The sequence below is a fragment of the Dromiciops gliroides genome, chromosome 1 (assembly GCF_019393635.1).
Source record: "Dromiciops gliroides isolate mDroGli1 chromosome 1, mDroGli1.pri, whole genome shotgun sequence".
NCBI lineage: Eukaryota > Metazoa > Chordata > Mammalia > Microbiotheria > Microbiotheriidae > Dromiciops > Dromiciops gliroides.
In genome coordinates, this window is record NC_057861.1 from 13,927,560 (window position 1) to 13,940,519 (window position 12,960).

A 12,960-nucleotide genomic window follows, 5' to 3' on the forward strand; every position below is an offset into this window, starting at 1 on the left:
ATTTGAGAGTTGATGTGTGCTAAAAAATCTATTTCCCTATGGGCAACTTTGTGATCAGTCTCTATAAGCTTAGCTAAGCAGGCCTCAGGCAACAGACACACAGAAAGAAATAGGGATGTTTGTCCTCACAAAATGCAGGTTGGAGGGTTGGGGGGAGGGATGGCACATGATCACTGTCTTCAGGTTTCCAAAGGGATGTTATATGGAAGAGAGATAGGACTCATTCTGTTTGTCTCTAGAGGATGGAACTCAGAGTAAAGCTTGAGGTAAGAGAAAACTTCCTTCCAGTGAGGTTGGCCAAAAGTAGAATTGGCAGCTGGGAGAAATAATGGTTTTCTCTTCCCTGGAGATCTTCAAACTAAGGCTAGACAGCTACTTGTCAGGGATGCTATAGTGAGGGACTTTTTTTGAGGAGGGTATGGGTTATTCTAAATGGCTGCTAAGGTCCCTTAAGACTCTGAATTTCTGGGATTCTGTTTATCACCAGTCCATTTTTGAGCTCTAACAGAATTCATACCTTGCTTGTCATAGCCTATGAGAACTCAAGGTCACTTCCATCTGGTATGAGGACTTGATTAGAGATATGATAAAAGATACTCTAGATATTTTCCCCCAAATTGGCCTTTAAATGTATTGTGGGGGCAGCTAGGTGGCACAGTGGATAGAGCACTGGCCTTGGAGTCGGGAGTACCTGAGTTCAAATCCAGCCTCAGACACTTAACACTTACTAGCTGTGTGACCCTGGGCAAGTCACTTAACCCCAATTGCCTCACTAAAAAAAAATTTAAAAATGAAAATTAAATGTATTGTGGTATTCCTGGTTCACTGGAGGGATTGTTATACATTGAGCAGCATTCTGTCTAACTCCCTTCTTTTATACTCATTACACCAGAACTTTCTATACTTGAAATATTCAATTATAGCAATCTTATGACACCAATTCTATTTAATTCACATAATTTGGTTCTTTTCCTCTCACTCATTATAGACTATGAGAGCTGGAAAGACATAGCTCCTCTATCCAACCCCCCCCCCCCTTCATTTTATAGGTGAGGAGATGGGAGAAGTGACCCAACTAGGGTAACACAAAGAGTTAATGTATATCTGGGCTTTATACACAAATCTTTCCACACTCCTAGTTCAAAGCTTTTTCCACTACCCCATATTGTTCTTCCACTAGTCTTTGGAGGCCATCTGGGATATTTAATTTATAAAATAACCACAGAAATGTAAATAAGTGACAGAAAAGAGGATGCGATCATTTTGCACCAAATGTCCTGGAAATCCCAAAATTGGACAGTGAAGATAAATGACCACACATCAGATGTGATGAAAAATGAGAGATTTATTGCACTCAGGGGGTTCAATACCATGGAGAGCGCCAGGGAATGAGCTCTACTCTAATTTTCAAGGATGGGAACCAAGGTTGGAAAAGCTTTGCTGCAGGCAGTCAGTTCATCTGTATTGAGATGAAAGATTCAAGTTGTATGACAATTTAAAAAGCAAATAGGAAACTGTAGTTTACGTTCAGGAAAAAAAAAGCTGCATGAAAATAGACATTTCTGTTGCTCTACAAATCAGTTCTAGTTCATGTGAAGGAGAAAACTCCTAACTTCAGGAACAAAATAGGAAGCAGTTTATATAATCAGGCTGCTGTGAAACCCCTATACTACATACAAACCACTTATAAAAAGTCACAAACTGAGTCATAAGAAAAATGGTGGCACAGGACACATTCTCCCTTCCCAAATGGAGAGATTTGGAGCCATGAGAATTTGCATTGGCTATGATTTCTTCACTATTATTCCATTGGTCCTTTTGTATGACCCCTAGGCAAGAGATGTGACTTACAGATAAAGGTGGATTCATTCTTTAGCAGGTTATTTTCTGAAACTTAGAATGGGATGGAGTCTATAAAATTGCCAACTTTCCTCCTCCCCAGCTTTTCATGACCCTCACATCCTTCATTTAAGTTGGGGGGAACACTTAAGGGTCTAAGTTCAGTTCTTCAATCCTATTTCTATTGGCTTCATTTTGCATCCTAAAGATGTCTTCTCCAGATGATCTTACTGGGTGGATGTCACAAAGAGGCACATTTAGGCTCAACAAAAGGAAAACTTCATGTTGTTAAGAGAAAGGGAGGTAGGTTTTCTGGAATGTTGGGTGGAGCCCTTGTGACAAACCCATGGGAGGACATGGACAAGAGTCACCTAGGATGAGAAGGCATGGATGGTTGTGATCTGTGTCACTGGAGGGAATACCCACATTCATAAAATCACAGATTCCTTGGAGCATTTGATTAAGAAAACACTTCCCTTCAAGCACAGCTTTCCAAAAGTGGAATGAGCTGCCTTACGAGGTAGTAGGTCCCCCCTCATTGGAGGTCTTCAAAGAAGAGGCTGTCAGGATGACTATCAGATAAGTTATGCATATATTTGGGGGGAAGATTTTGAAGGTTTGGATTGAGATAGTTGCTTTTTGAGGTTATTCCAACTTTGGCATTCTGTAATTCTGTAACCTCTTCCTCATCAGACAGCAGGTTTAAGCTGTGACAATATGACCATGCAGAATTCAGTCAGTCAACAAGATCAGAAGCCAGGACCTCATTGTCTCAAGGAGTGAATAGATTTCTATAAAAGATGATATTGGGGGTGGGGCAGCTATGTGGCACAGTGGATAGAGCACTGGCCCTGGATTCAGGAGGACCTGAGTTCAAATTTGACCTCAGACACTTGACACTTACTAGCTGTGTGAGCCTGAGCAAGTCACTTAACCCTCATTGCCACCCCCCCCCCCAAAAAAAAGATGATATTGATTATTGTATTGTTTGACCTGGGGAAATTGCCAACTGCAGCCTGAGCATTTTTCAAGCAACAAGTATTGGAACTAGACTGGTGAGGTTAAAAGATCTTTTATTAGTAGTATCATCTAAGGGAGCTCTTGAATCAATGAGATCATAGTGCCATTTGAGTATTATTGCTGCTATGAAACAGCTTGGTTGATCTTGGTGGTGGTGGTACAATTGTTCAAATTGGTATGTTACTCATCTTATTGATTAGGGAAGTTTTGGTTCAAGTAGTTTCAGTTTGTACTAAGAATCAGCCTAGAAGATAGAGTTGGGATTCTTCTAAGAAAGGTTGCTCCCACCCCCACCCCCTTCAATAGACTGATGCTTTTGTGATGTTAAGTTAGGCCATTTCTTGTCTCAATTCTTATCTAGCCCTTAGGCATTGAATGGGCATTGCTTCAGACAAACTGAGGCCTGGGAAAGACCTTAACTTAGAAAGGCCAAGGTTATACATTGTGTCCCAAGCCATCACTAGTCATCTTGACTTTTTTGCCACTGGACTTGGATGACTCTGGAGGAGAGTGTGTGGCCACCTCTGCCTCACTTGAATCCAACTCATAAGACATCATCCTCATAATGTTGCTGGTCCTCTTCAAGAATGAAGGATCAACAACAACAACAACATTGTAGAGGTAAAGATGGGATGAGATGGCCTCTGATGTTCCTGTCAACTCTGACATTCTGTGATTCCATGATATTTGTTAAGTTCTGGGTCATCTCTGGGTGTGGTCTGGGTGATAAAATTGCATATCGACAGCTTAGTACTGGGCACATGGTAGGGAAACAAAAATATTTGATTGATTGACCTCTGGAAATAACTCAGGCAGGTAAAAGAAAGTGCCACCACTCAACGTGGTATTCTGAGGGAACAGGGAATCTCTCCCCTGCCCTACCTCATGAGTCTGGGCCTCAGAACAAACCTGTCTGTTTAGCTATTCCTCTGCATTTTCTAGGGTATGATGAGGAGGTGTCTCTGGATCATAGCAATTCTCTCAGATCCATCTTGTCCACATTTTCACTTTCAGATGGCCCTAGAATCACATTGAGTCTTGTAGCCCAGTTATGGCACACCTCATACCCTTGAGGGGCCAATTGGCTACCAAATCACAGATCAGAGAGCCCTGGGATATGCCGGTATGCCATGATCCATGATGTAACATGACAAAGATGACCCATATGACTCACTGAACTTCATTTATGTTACTGGAGCTGACATTTACAAACAGGAGAATGGGAGCAATTCAGGGATCACAGACTTATAGCTAGAAGGGACCCCAGAAATCAGATAGTCCAACACCAATATTTTACAGATGGGAATCTGATGTCAAGAGATGTTAAATGACTTGCCCAAGGCCCCACAGGTAATAAGTAGCATAGCTATAGCTTCTGACTCCAAATCCAATGCTCTTTCCACCACTGCCTCAAAAAGTAAAAAAAAGGAAAAAGGAAGAGAGAATACTGTAATTTTATTCAGGACTTTTTGGAAAAGATAGTGTGGGAAATGACTGATAGAGATCTGACACTCGTAGGATCTTAGTCCTGCATCCTCACTTAACAGATGTGGAAACAATGGCCCAGTCTCATCATTTTAAAGTTCTAAGGTACCAATTCTAGAGGCCCAAATCTGGATTTAAGAATCTAGAGCACATTCATTTGGAGAAGAAAAGGAAGATGAAAATCCATGGGGCAAAACCTGGCTCAGTCATTCCTGAGAAGATATTGTCCACCATGAGATACTGGGAGCCACTCATCTCCAGCCAATCTGTTCTTTCTGGGAAAGAGACATTGTGTCCTGCGGAGTGGCCTCCAGGAAGGACTGAGACAGTTCTCTGCAAACTTCAGCCATAGCATTCCACAGGCCATCCTGATTACTCAGCAACATGGGTCTTTCAGTTTGTTAGAAGGTGTCCAAAGCCATTCAAAAGATCATCTGGACTTTGCCTTAGGCTAACACAAAAGAACTAATATTTGTAGCAAGTGTAGACATATACCTATAGATAAACTTATATGAGTTCATCAGTGTAGGGAATTCCCAGTGAGGAACTTTAGCTAATGCAGAGAGGCAACTGCTCTGCAACTTATCACCTTTAGGAGCTGTCCAGGAATAGATAGATACATATGTAAACTAATGTCATAGGATCATTGATTTAGAGACGGAAGGGACCTTAGAGAACACTGAGTCCAACCTCTCACCATTTTACAGATGAGAGAACTGAGACCCAGAGACAGGAAGTGACTTGTCCAGTGTCATGTATTCAGATCTAACTCCTCTAACCTCAAATACAGGGCTCTTTCCAGGGCATCATACTAGTAGCCATCTAGTATCTATCAGCATACTTATGTTGTGTGGTAACACAGCACAGTGGATGGAGAGATCACCTTGGAGTTGGGAAGATGAAGGTTCATGTTCTGTTGGTGACCCCTAATGGCTGTGTGATCCTGGGCAAGTCTCTTAACCTTCCTCTGCCTCAAGCAATACTCTAAGGCGTAGTAGGTGATCCCTAATGGGAGAGGGAATTTCCTAATTGGGAGCTGCTTATTGCCAGTGAAATCACAGGTATAGTTCGGGGTTATGGGGGGGCATGCCAAGGTGTTGATTCAACATGAACTCAAAGTGGGGAGTGCTAAGCAGGCAAGTTTTTAAGCAATGGAGATCTGGTGACAGATACGATGGAATCAACATTTTTTTTCTGAAACTCCAATCTTTGTAAACTCAGCTTCGACTGTTTACACACATGGTATGGTTTGTAGGAAGGTCTCCTCAGTTCTCAAATTCCTCCAAGGAAGTATCATATCCCAAAACATTTCATCCTCATGCTTTTAGTATCGTCGTTATAAAAACAGATATATATATATGAACTGAAATGACATGCCTGGTGCATTTTTGGCACTGTTTTTGTTTGTTTGTTTTGCCTTTACAAATTACAAATACACAGTCAGATATTTGAAAAAGAAAAAAAAAGCTATCTTCTTCAAAGTATTTTACATTGCAGAGATCCACACTACCTTTCTCTAGACTAGAATAGATTTAAAAAACATCATCATGGTTACAGATGCTGCACTAGGAAGACTGGGGAGGGGGGAAGACATTGGCATCCCCAAAAAAATACTACCAGCTTTTCTATCCCTCAGAACAATGCTAGGAATGCCCAGGCCCATCCCAGCCTGGATCCCTTTAGGGGAGCAGTGTTAGAGTTAAGACTTTATAGGAGGAAAAGGTTTAGTTTTTCCACATAAATATGCTATGTTCCAGAATCATGGAATATTAATAGAGTGTCATCATTGGCACAGAGTTAGATGAAGTGTCAAATATAAATAAAAAACTGAATTTTGCCTTTTAAAAAACCATTGTATTTCCTTTACAGTTGGCCTTTACTTCCCCAAACATGCCACCAGTCATTCATCTCCAGGAAGCATGTTGACTGTGTTTAAGGGTATGGGGAACACCATCAAAAACATGGATCTCACAGTTGACCTTGGTAATAAATCTTGGGTTCCTCTCTGATAGTCATAGGGAAAGTTGAACTTGACCAACATGGATGTGGAATGGATTCCACCATGTAGAGGCAGTCCTGAGCCTTGGACCTTTCAGAAATGAGTCTAGATTTCAAGAGAGGAAGTGACAAACTTGCTTTCCCATTCATCCCAAGATATTTTAATCTGTCAGCTGAAATTCTCAAGGGTTACCACATATGAAAAGAAGTGCTTTTAATGCTGCAAGTCAGCCCAAAGCAAATAATCTTGGTGCTTCTGCAGGGGAGGATTGTTTCTGCTTTGCCCCAGAGGGCAGAACTAGGAATGATGGTGGGGAAAGATGGAAAGAGGTAAAATTTAAGCAGGGGGCAAGACAATATTTCCTAATATTAAATTATCCAGCACCCAAACCAGCTACTTTGAGAAGCCATGGGTTCCCTCTCATTGGGAGTTTTCAAGGAATAACTGGAAATATTGTAGAGGGCATTCTTGGACAGGTGTAGTTTGGACTAAATGACTATTGAGGTCCCTTTCTACTCTGGTATTCTTGGATTCTGAGGCAGAGGATGGCTAGAGGTCCCAGATATACCTGAATTTTATGCCCTTACCTGGGGCCATATGCCTGGTTGCATCACATGGGAGTTGTAAACACAAGTCCTGCTGATCTGGGTATGTGCCAGGCTGGGGATGGGAGGAGAACAATGGGTTAGATATAGGGCTTCTCCACTCCTCCACCTCTCAACTGTTGTTCAGAACAGTGAATAGGGCCAGCTTGATTGAAGTCCTAGAGAGATACCCTTTTCTCCTTCACCCCAGGTCTCCCACATATAATAAATCATGATTGTTTCAGCATTCTTCTCATTACCCTGAGATACAAGAGGGGAGAGGAGGACAATGCAGAGAGACGACAGGGGTCTCTTCTATGTTAGTGATCAACATAAGAAGCATTGAGAAAAAGAAAGGAAAAAAATGCAGAGAGATGGTAGATGGATTCATTGTCACCTTAACTACTGGGCTTCCCAAACTATAGCAGATCAATATCTACCAGGAGATTTCTATGCCTCACCTGGGAGACATTCAGCAGAGTTGCTTATATTACATTACATTCTCAGTCTTACTGGAGTCCCTGGTGGTTGATCAAGGCTTCACCACCAGCCTCATACACTATAATGCCCATAAAGGAAAGAAGTATAGCTGGCTTCAGTTCTGCCCTTTACTGTCATCTCTTTGTAACTCCCCCACTCGCCCCCTCATAGACCTTCAAAGAAATGGGGACTGCAGCTTTAGACCTCTGAATGTACTTTTTAAAAAAAACAGTTGAGGGAATTCCTTCCCATCCATGGTTACTTCCTGTCTCCTTTGCATGTATCTTGAACCTACTTCTATATCTACATGTTGTTTCCCTGATAGACTGTAAGCCTCTTGAGGGCAGGGGCTGTTACATTTTTATCTCCAGATCTCTAGCATTTCTCACAGTGTTTGGCACATGGTAGCTGCTTTATAAACACTTGCTAATGGGTCAATCCAGTCTTTCCTCCCTCAGTGGAATGGAAGTTCCTTGAGGACAGGCACTGTTTCATTCTTTGTAGTTGTTTCCCCATCACTTAGGTTCTTGGAACATAATAAGTGCTTTATAAAGATGTTTGCTGATTGATTGAATTCCCTATTTGGCAAGGATGGGAATGGGGAGGGATCAGACACAAGTCAGCTAACCTTTCAGCTTAAGACACTTTCTCCCTAATTGAAATCCATAGACTGACACCATCTTCAAAATATGAGAAAAGAAAGCTAAGCATCTCCCAGGGTTCCTAGGCAAGCAGAGTTGGAAAGACCCAGCTGCCTAAATACGTGCTAATTTCTGGCAACTACAGCAAATGTCACACCTCTCTTTGTCATTACTGAGCAGGCATCAGGGAAAGAAGCCATGTAGGCAGCTTGTGAACCTGGGGTCAGGTTTCCCTCTGTCTCCTCTTCCTGCTGAGACCTAGAGAAGTTGCTGATGCTCTCCTGTGCCAATTTCCTGAGTCAAGGATGAAGCTGGAGAGAGAAGAGATCTCTGACTTCAGGGGCCTTGCACATAAGCATCTACCCCCATAAAGAGCCAATGATATGAGCAGATAAAGCAGAAAAGATTGGACAATGAGGACAATAGCCTTTGCTGCTTGGCTGTCTCCTAAGGGAGGGAGGAAAGTGGCAAGAAATGAGTAGGGATTGGCAAGATTTGGTACCCCTCTACAAAGCATCATTAAAACTTAAGGGATGAGCATAAGAACACAGCATACCATTTGAGGTCAATCTGGCCAAACCATGGTCCTGTGGAGCCTGAGCCATCTGGCCTACAGTATCATTAGCTGCTTACAGACACCTTCCCCCCCAACTTTCCAAGCCTCACTCCCAGTGGCCCTAAGTCTGGATGTCACAGCAATCTTGCCAATGCACCATTTTCCTTTGTGCCATCATCCAGAGAGACATCACCAGCAGATCATGGCCCATCTTCCTCCCTTTATCCGGAACGACCAAACACAATCACACACCTGCCCTTGGGACTGAAACTGTGCCAAGTGCCTGGCCTGGACAGCCACCCCAAATAGCCGAGCACACCTATCTCCATTTAAATAGAATAAATACAGTGAAGAAAACAGGAAATCTTCAATAAGGAGTCTAAAGGAAAGACAATGGAAGATCCAGGGTTTCAGTCGAATGCCACGTGGTCTCTGGATGAGTTACTGAGAAGTCCTATTGTCATTCACATCTTGAAGGTCCATGCCTTGAGCAGAACTGTCTTTATATTGAAACTTCATATTCTCTTGTTTCCTATGATAAAAAGAAGAAGAAAAGAAAAATGTACACAAGTTAAATTTTGCATGGTGCCTGGGGAGATGGCTACTGGATTGGGGAGTCTAGGTTTTAGTAGTGACTTGGCTGCATCCTTACTCTAAGCTCTATATACTAGTTTCCTCAATAGTAATGTGGACATCATATCCTATCCTGCCTGTTTCAGAGTTAACAAACTGAAGAAGTTATAAGATGAAAAGAGCAAATGCAGGCAAAATATTTTCTAAAATGTACAGCACTAAATAAAGGTAACGTGGTAGTGGTATTGCAGTCACAGAATTTGAGTTGGGAGCTTAGAGGTCATCTAGTTCAGCCCACACTTGAAAGAGAATTCTTTCTTCAATGTTCCACCTCTGGCTGTTGCTATCTGCATTGTTATTCATTGATTTTTTCAGTCGTGTCTAACTTTTTGTGACCCCATTTAGAGTGTTCTTGGCAAAGATACTGGAATGGTTTGCTGTTTCCTTCTCCAGCTTATTTTATAGAAGAGGAAACTGAAGACAATGGGGTAAAGTGACTTGTCCAGGGTCACACAGCTAGGAAGTTTCTGAGGCTAGATTTGAACTCAAGAAGAGGAATCTTTCTGACTCCAGACCAAGCACTCTTAGGGGAGCTAGATGGTGCAGTGGATGGAGCATTGGTCCTATCCTATAATCAGGAGGACATGAATTCAAGTCTAGCCTCAGACACTTGACAATTACTATCTGTATGATCCTGTAGAAATCACTTAACCCTGATTGCCTCAAACATCCAGGGCCATCTCCAGTTGTCCTAATCTATATCTTGCCACTGGACCCAGATGCTCTGGAGGAGAGAGTGAGGCTGGTGACTTTGCAGAGCCCTTCTTCACTCAAATCCAATTCCTTGCAAGTAATGGTCCTCTTCAAGAATAAAGGACAAAGAACAACCCAGGACTCTATTTACTACGATTCCACATAGCTGCCCACTATCTGTGTAACCATGAGCAAATCACACACCTCTGTGGACCTCAGATTCTTCATGTTTAACCTCACAGCTCTCAACCCATGATCCTAGGACTTAGATTCCAATCCTGCCTCTGACACTGCTTGTGTGAGTTCAGGCAAATCATTTAACTTCCCTTGATCTCAGTTTCCTTATATGTAACCTCCCTGGGCCACTAGGTGGTGCTATAGTGGATAAAACATCAGGCCTGGAGTCAGGAAGACTAATCTTCCTGAGTTTAAATCTGACCTCAGACACTTAGTAGCTATGTGACCCTGAGCAAGTAATTTTACCCTGTCTGCTTCAGTTTCCCCATGTGTAAAATGAGCTGGAGAAGGAAATGGCAAACCACTCCAATATCTGACAAGAAAACCCCAAATGGGATCACAAAGAGTTAGATACAACTTAAAAATTCCAGAACAACAGTAGTAACAGCAGCAGCAGCAACAAGAGCAGTAATCTCTAGACTCCAGTTTCCTCTGAGTTTCTTTCCAGCTTTGAATTCGTTTTTCTGGGGTCTAGGTTCAAATCCTGCCTTACTATCTTGTGACCTTGTGTAACATATGGTCTCTGTAGACCCTTCCATCTCTAGGTCTCTAAGCTTCTGATGTTCTATACAAGTGGCCATCTAGAATTCTCACTCCAATGAATGATTTGCCAACACATCCAGAGGCAGGCCTTTTCGCTTCAGGATAGTTCCAATTGTTAGGAAGATTTCTTGACACCAAACCTACATTTGCCTCTTGGCAACGTCCTCCTATTATTCCTAGTTCTGTCCTCTGGTCCCAGGCAGAACCAGTTACATCCATCTTCCATGGGGCAGCCCTTCAAATCTCTGAAGACACTTATCAGGCCACATACCTCCAGCTTCCTTCCCATCTTCCAATTTTCTTTTCTCCACACTAAATATGCCCAACTTTACAACAAACCCTTACATGAAATGGGTCCAAAATACTTCACTATATTTATTGATGTCTTTTGACCATTCTCTAACATATGTTTTTACTCCTTGAAATATAGCATCATAGGAGTTAGAGCTGGGGGGGAACTTAGAGATAATCTTGTCTGTCATCATCATGTTAAAGATAATGACCTACGGTCTGCCAATCATTTCCCGTCTCTGGGTCTTCAAGGTTGACTCTCTCCTCACTACTTCTCACTGCTCAATGGAGATCAACTCTTTCTAACTGTTTGTAAAGCACAATAGAAATAACATTGCTTACCATTATTTTCTTTAGTCTATTCCCTGAGAGGATCCTTTCCCCCTTCACCATCTAGACTCAGGTCTTAATAAAAAATAGTTGGCCATTTTCACAGTTCTAGCCTATTTACATCTCTCCTGGAAAGCCTTCAGGGTCATCCCTTCCTATCAGGTGGTCACTCTCTATTGATAAAAAGGGACCAAGTGTTTATCTCCTCCTAACCCCTCTTGGCATCTTTTTCTTTTCTTTCTTTTCTTTGCGTCTTTTTCAATGGAGATACAAAAGAACAAAATGATTATCTCATTAACTGCCCTTGGTGGAGGATGCAGAACATCCTGATGGCTGCTTCCCTCTGACAGCTGCCCAAGGAGTTATAGGGAATTGAGCCTTCAGTTTCAATTTCCCATCATTCCAGCACTGAGAAAATGAAGGCACTGGAAAGAGAAGACAGATCAACTCACCCCCGTTTCGTAAATTGGGTTGTCAAACTCGGTCTCCACTGTGATCTGGCTGTACGGGTGAGAGTACATAAGAGGCAGCCGCAAGTTGGAGTAGTATCGACACCTGGAGGAGAACATGAAAAGGATTAAAAAGAGTTACTTTGTCCAAGAAAACATGTCACAGTGCTTAGGGGATGCAGGCTTGCTGCCATGTTCTTGGAATACATCACTTCTTTCAAGGCTCAGCTTAAGCATCACCTTCTCCATGATGCCTTTCTTTCTTTTCTTTTCTTTTTGTTTTTTGTGGGGCAATGGGGGTTAAGTGACTTGCCCAGGGTCACACAGCTAGTAAGTGTTAAGTGTCTGAGGCCGGGTTTGAACTCAGGTGCTCCTGAATCCAGGGCCAGTGCTTTATCCACTGTGCCACCTAGCTGTCCCCCTTTTTCTTTTCTTTTTTTTGTCAGGGCAATGAGGGTTAAGTGACTTGCCCAGGGTCACACAGCTAGTAAATGTCAAGTGTCTGAGGCTGGATTTGAATTCAGGTCCTCTTGAATCCAAGGCCAGTGCTTTGTCCACAGCGCCATCTAGCTGCCCCTTCCGTGATGCCTTTCTTGATCCCCACTGCTTTGGGGATCTTCTCCCCAAATTACCCCGGATCTATCTCATGTGATCTTTTTGTATCGATCTGTGTGCATATTGTCTCCCCCAAGGAGGCTGCAAGCCCTTACAGGGCAAGAATTTATTTTGTTATGTGGAAATATGTTTAACATGATTGTGATATATAACCTATATCAGATTGCTCACTGGCTTTGGTTGGGGGGAGGGAGAAGAGGGTGGGAGAAAAATTTGGAACTCAAAGAAATATCATTATATATAATTAATAAAATAAGTAAAAAATACAAAAAAAATATTTTGTCTTTGTTTTTGTATTCCCAGAACTCAATGCAGTGCTTGGTACATAGTAGGAGTTTAACAAAGCTGCTGAAGATGAGAATCCTATGCTATAGATGGCTGAACGAAGGCAATGTCATTGGCAAACACATCACACCTCACCCTTACAATTGCCTGGTACCTTTCTATCTCCACTCTGAGACTCTTCTCTTGTCTCAGTGTTAAGCTTGATAATGAGGCAGCAAGATCACTCAGTGGATAGAGCACTGGACTTGGAGTTGGAAAGACCTGAGTTCAAATCCAGCCT

The 12,960-nt window shown here is 42.4% G+C and overlaps 1 protein-coding gene across 2 annotated transcripts in view; it reads right to left on the minus strand.

Moving 5' to 3' along the window:
* Window positions 1-1,325: 1,325 nt before the first annotated feature.
* Window positions 1,326-12,960, minus strand: part of SEZ6L (seizure related 6 homolog like) — a 266,073-nt gene continuing 254,438 nt past the window's right edge. For both annotated transcript variants that reach the window (XM_043976757.1, XM_043976748.1), the window contains exons 16-17: window positions 11,784-11,886; window positions 1,326-9,136 (exon numbers count right to left, since the gene is read on the minus strand). In XM_043976757.1, coding sequence (XP_043832692.1) covers window positions 9,107-9,136; window positions 11,784-11,886 — 133 coding nt within the window. In that variant the 3' untranslated portion in view covers window positions 1,326-9,106. The remainder of the gene's footprint in view (window positions 9,137-11,783; window positions 11,887-12,960) is intronic.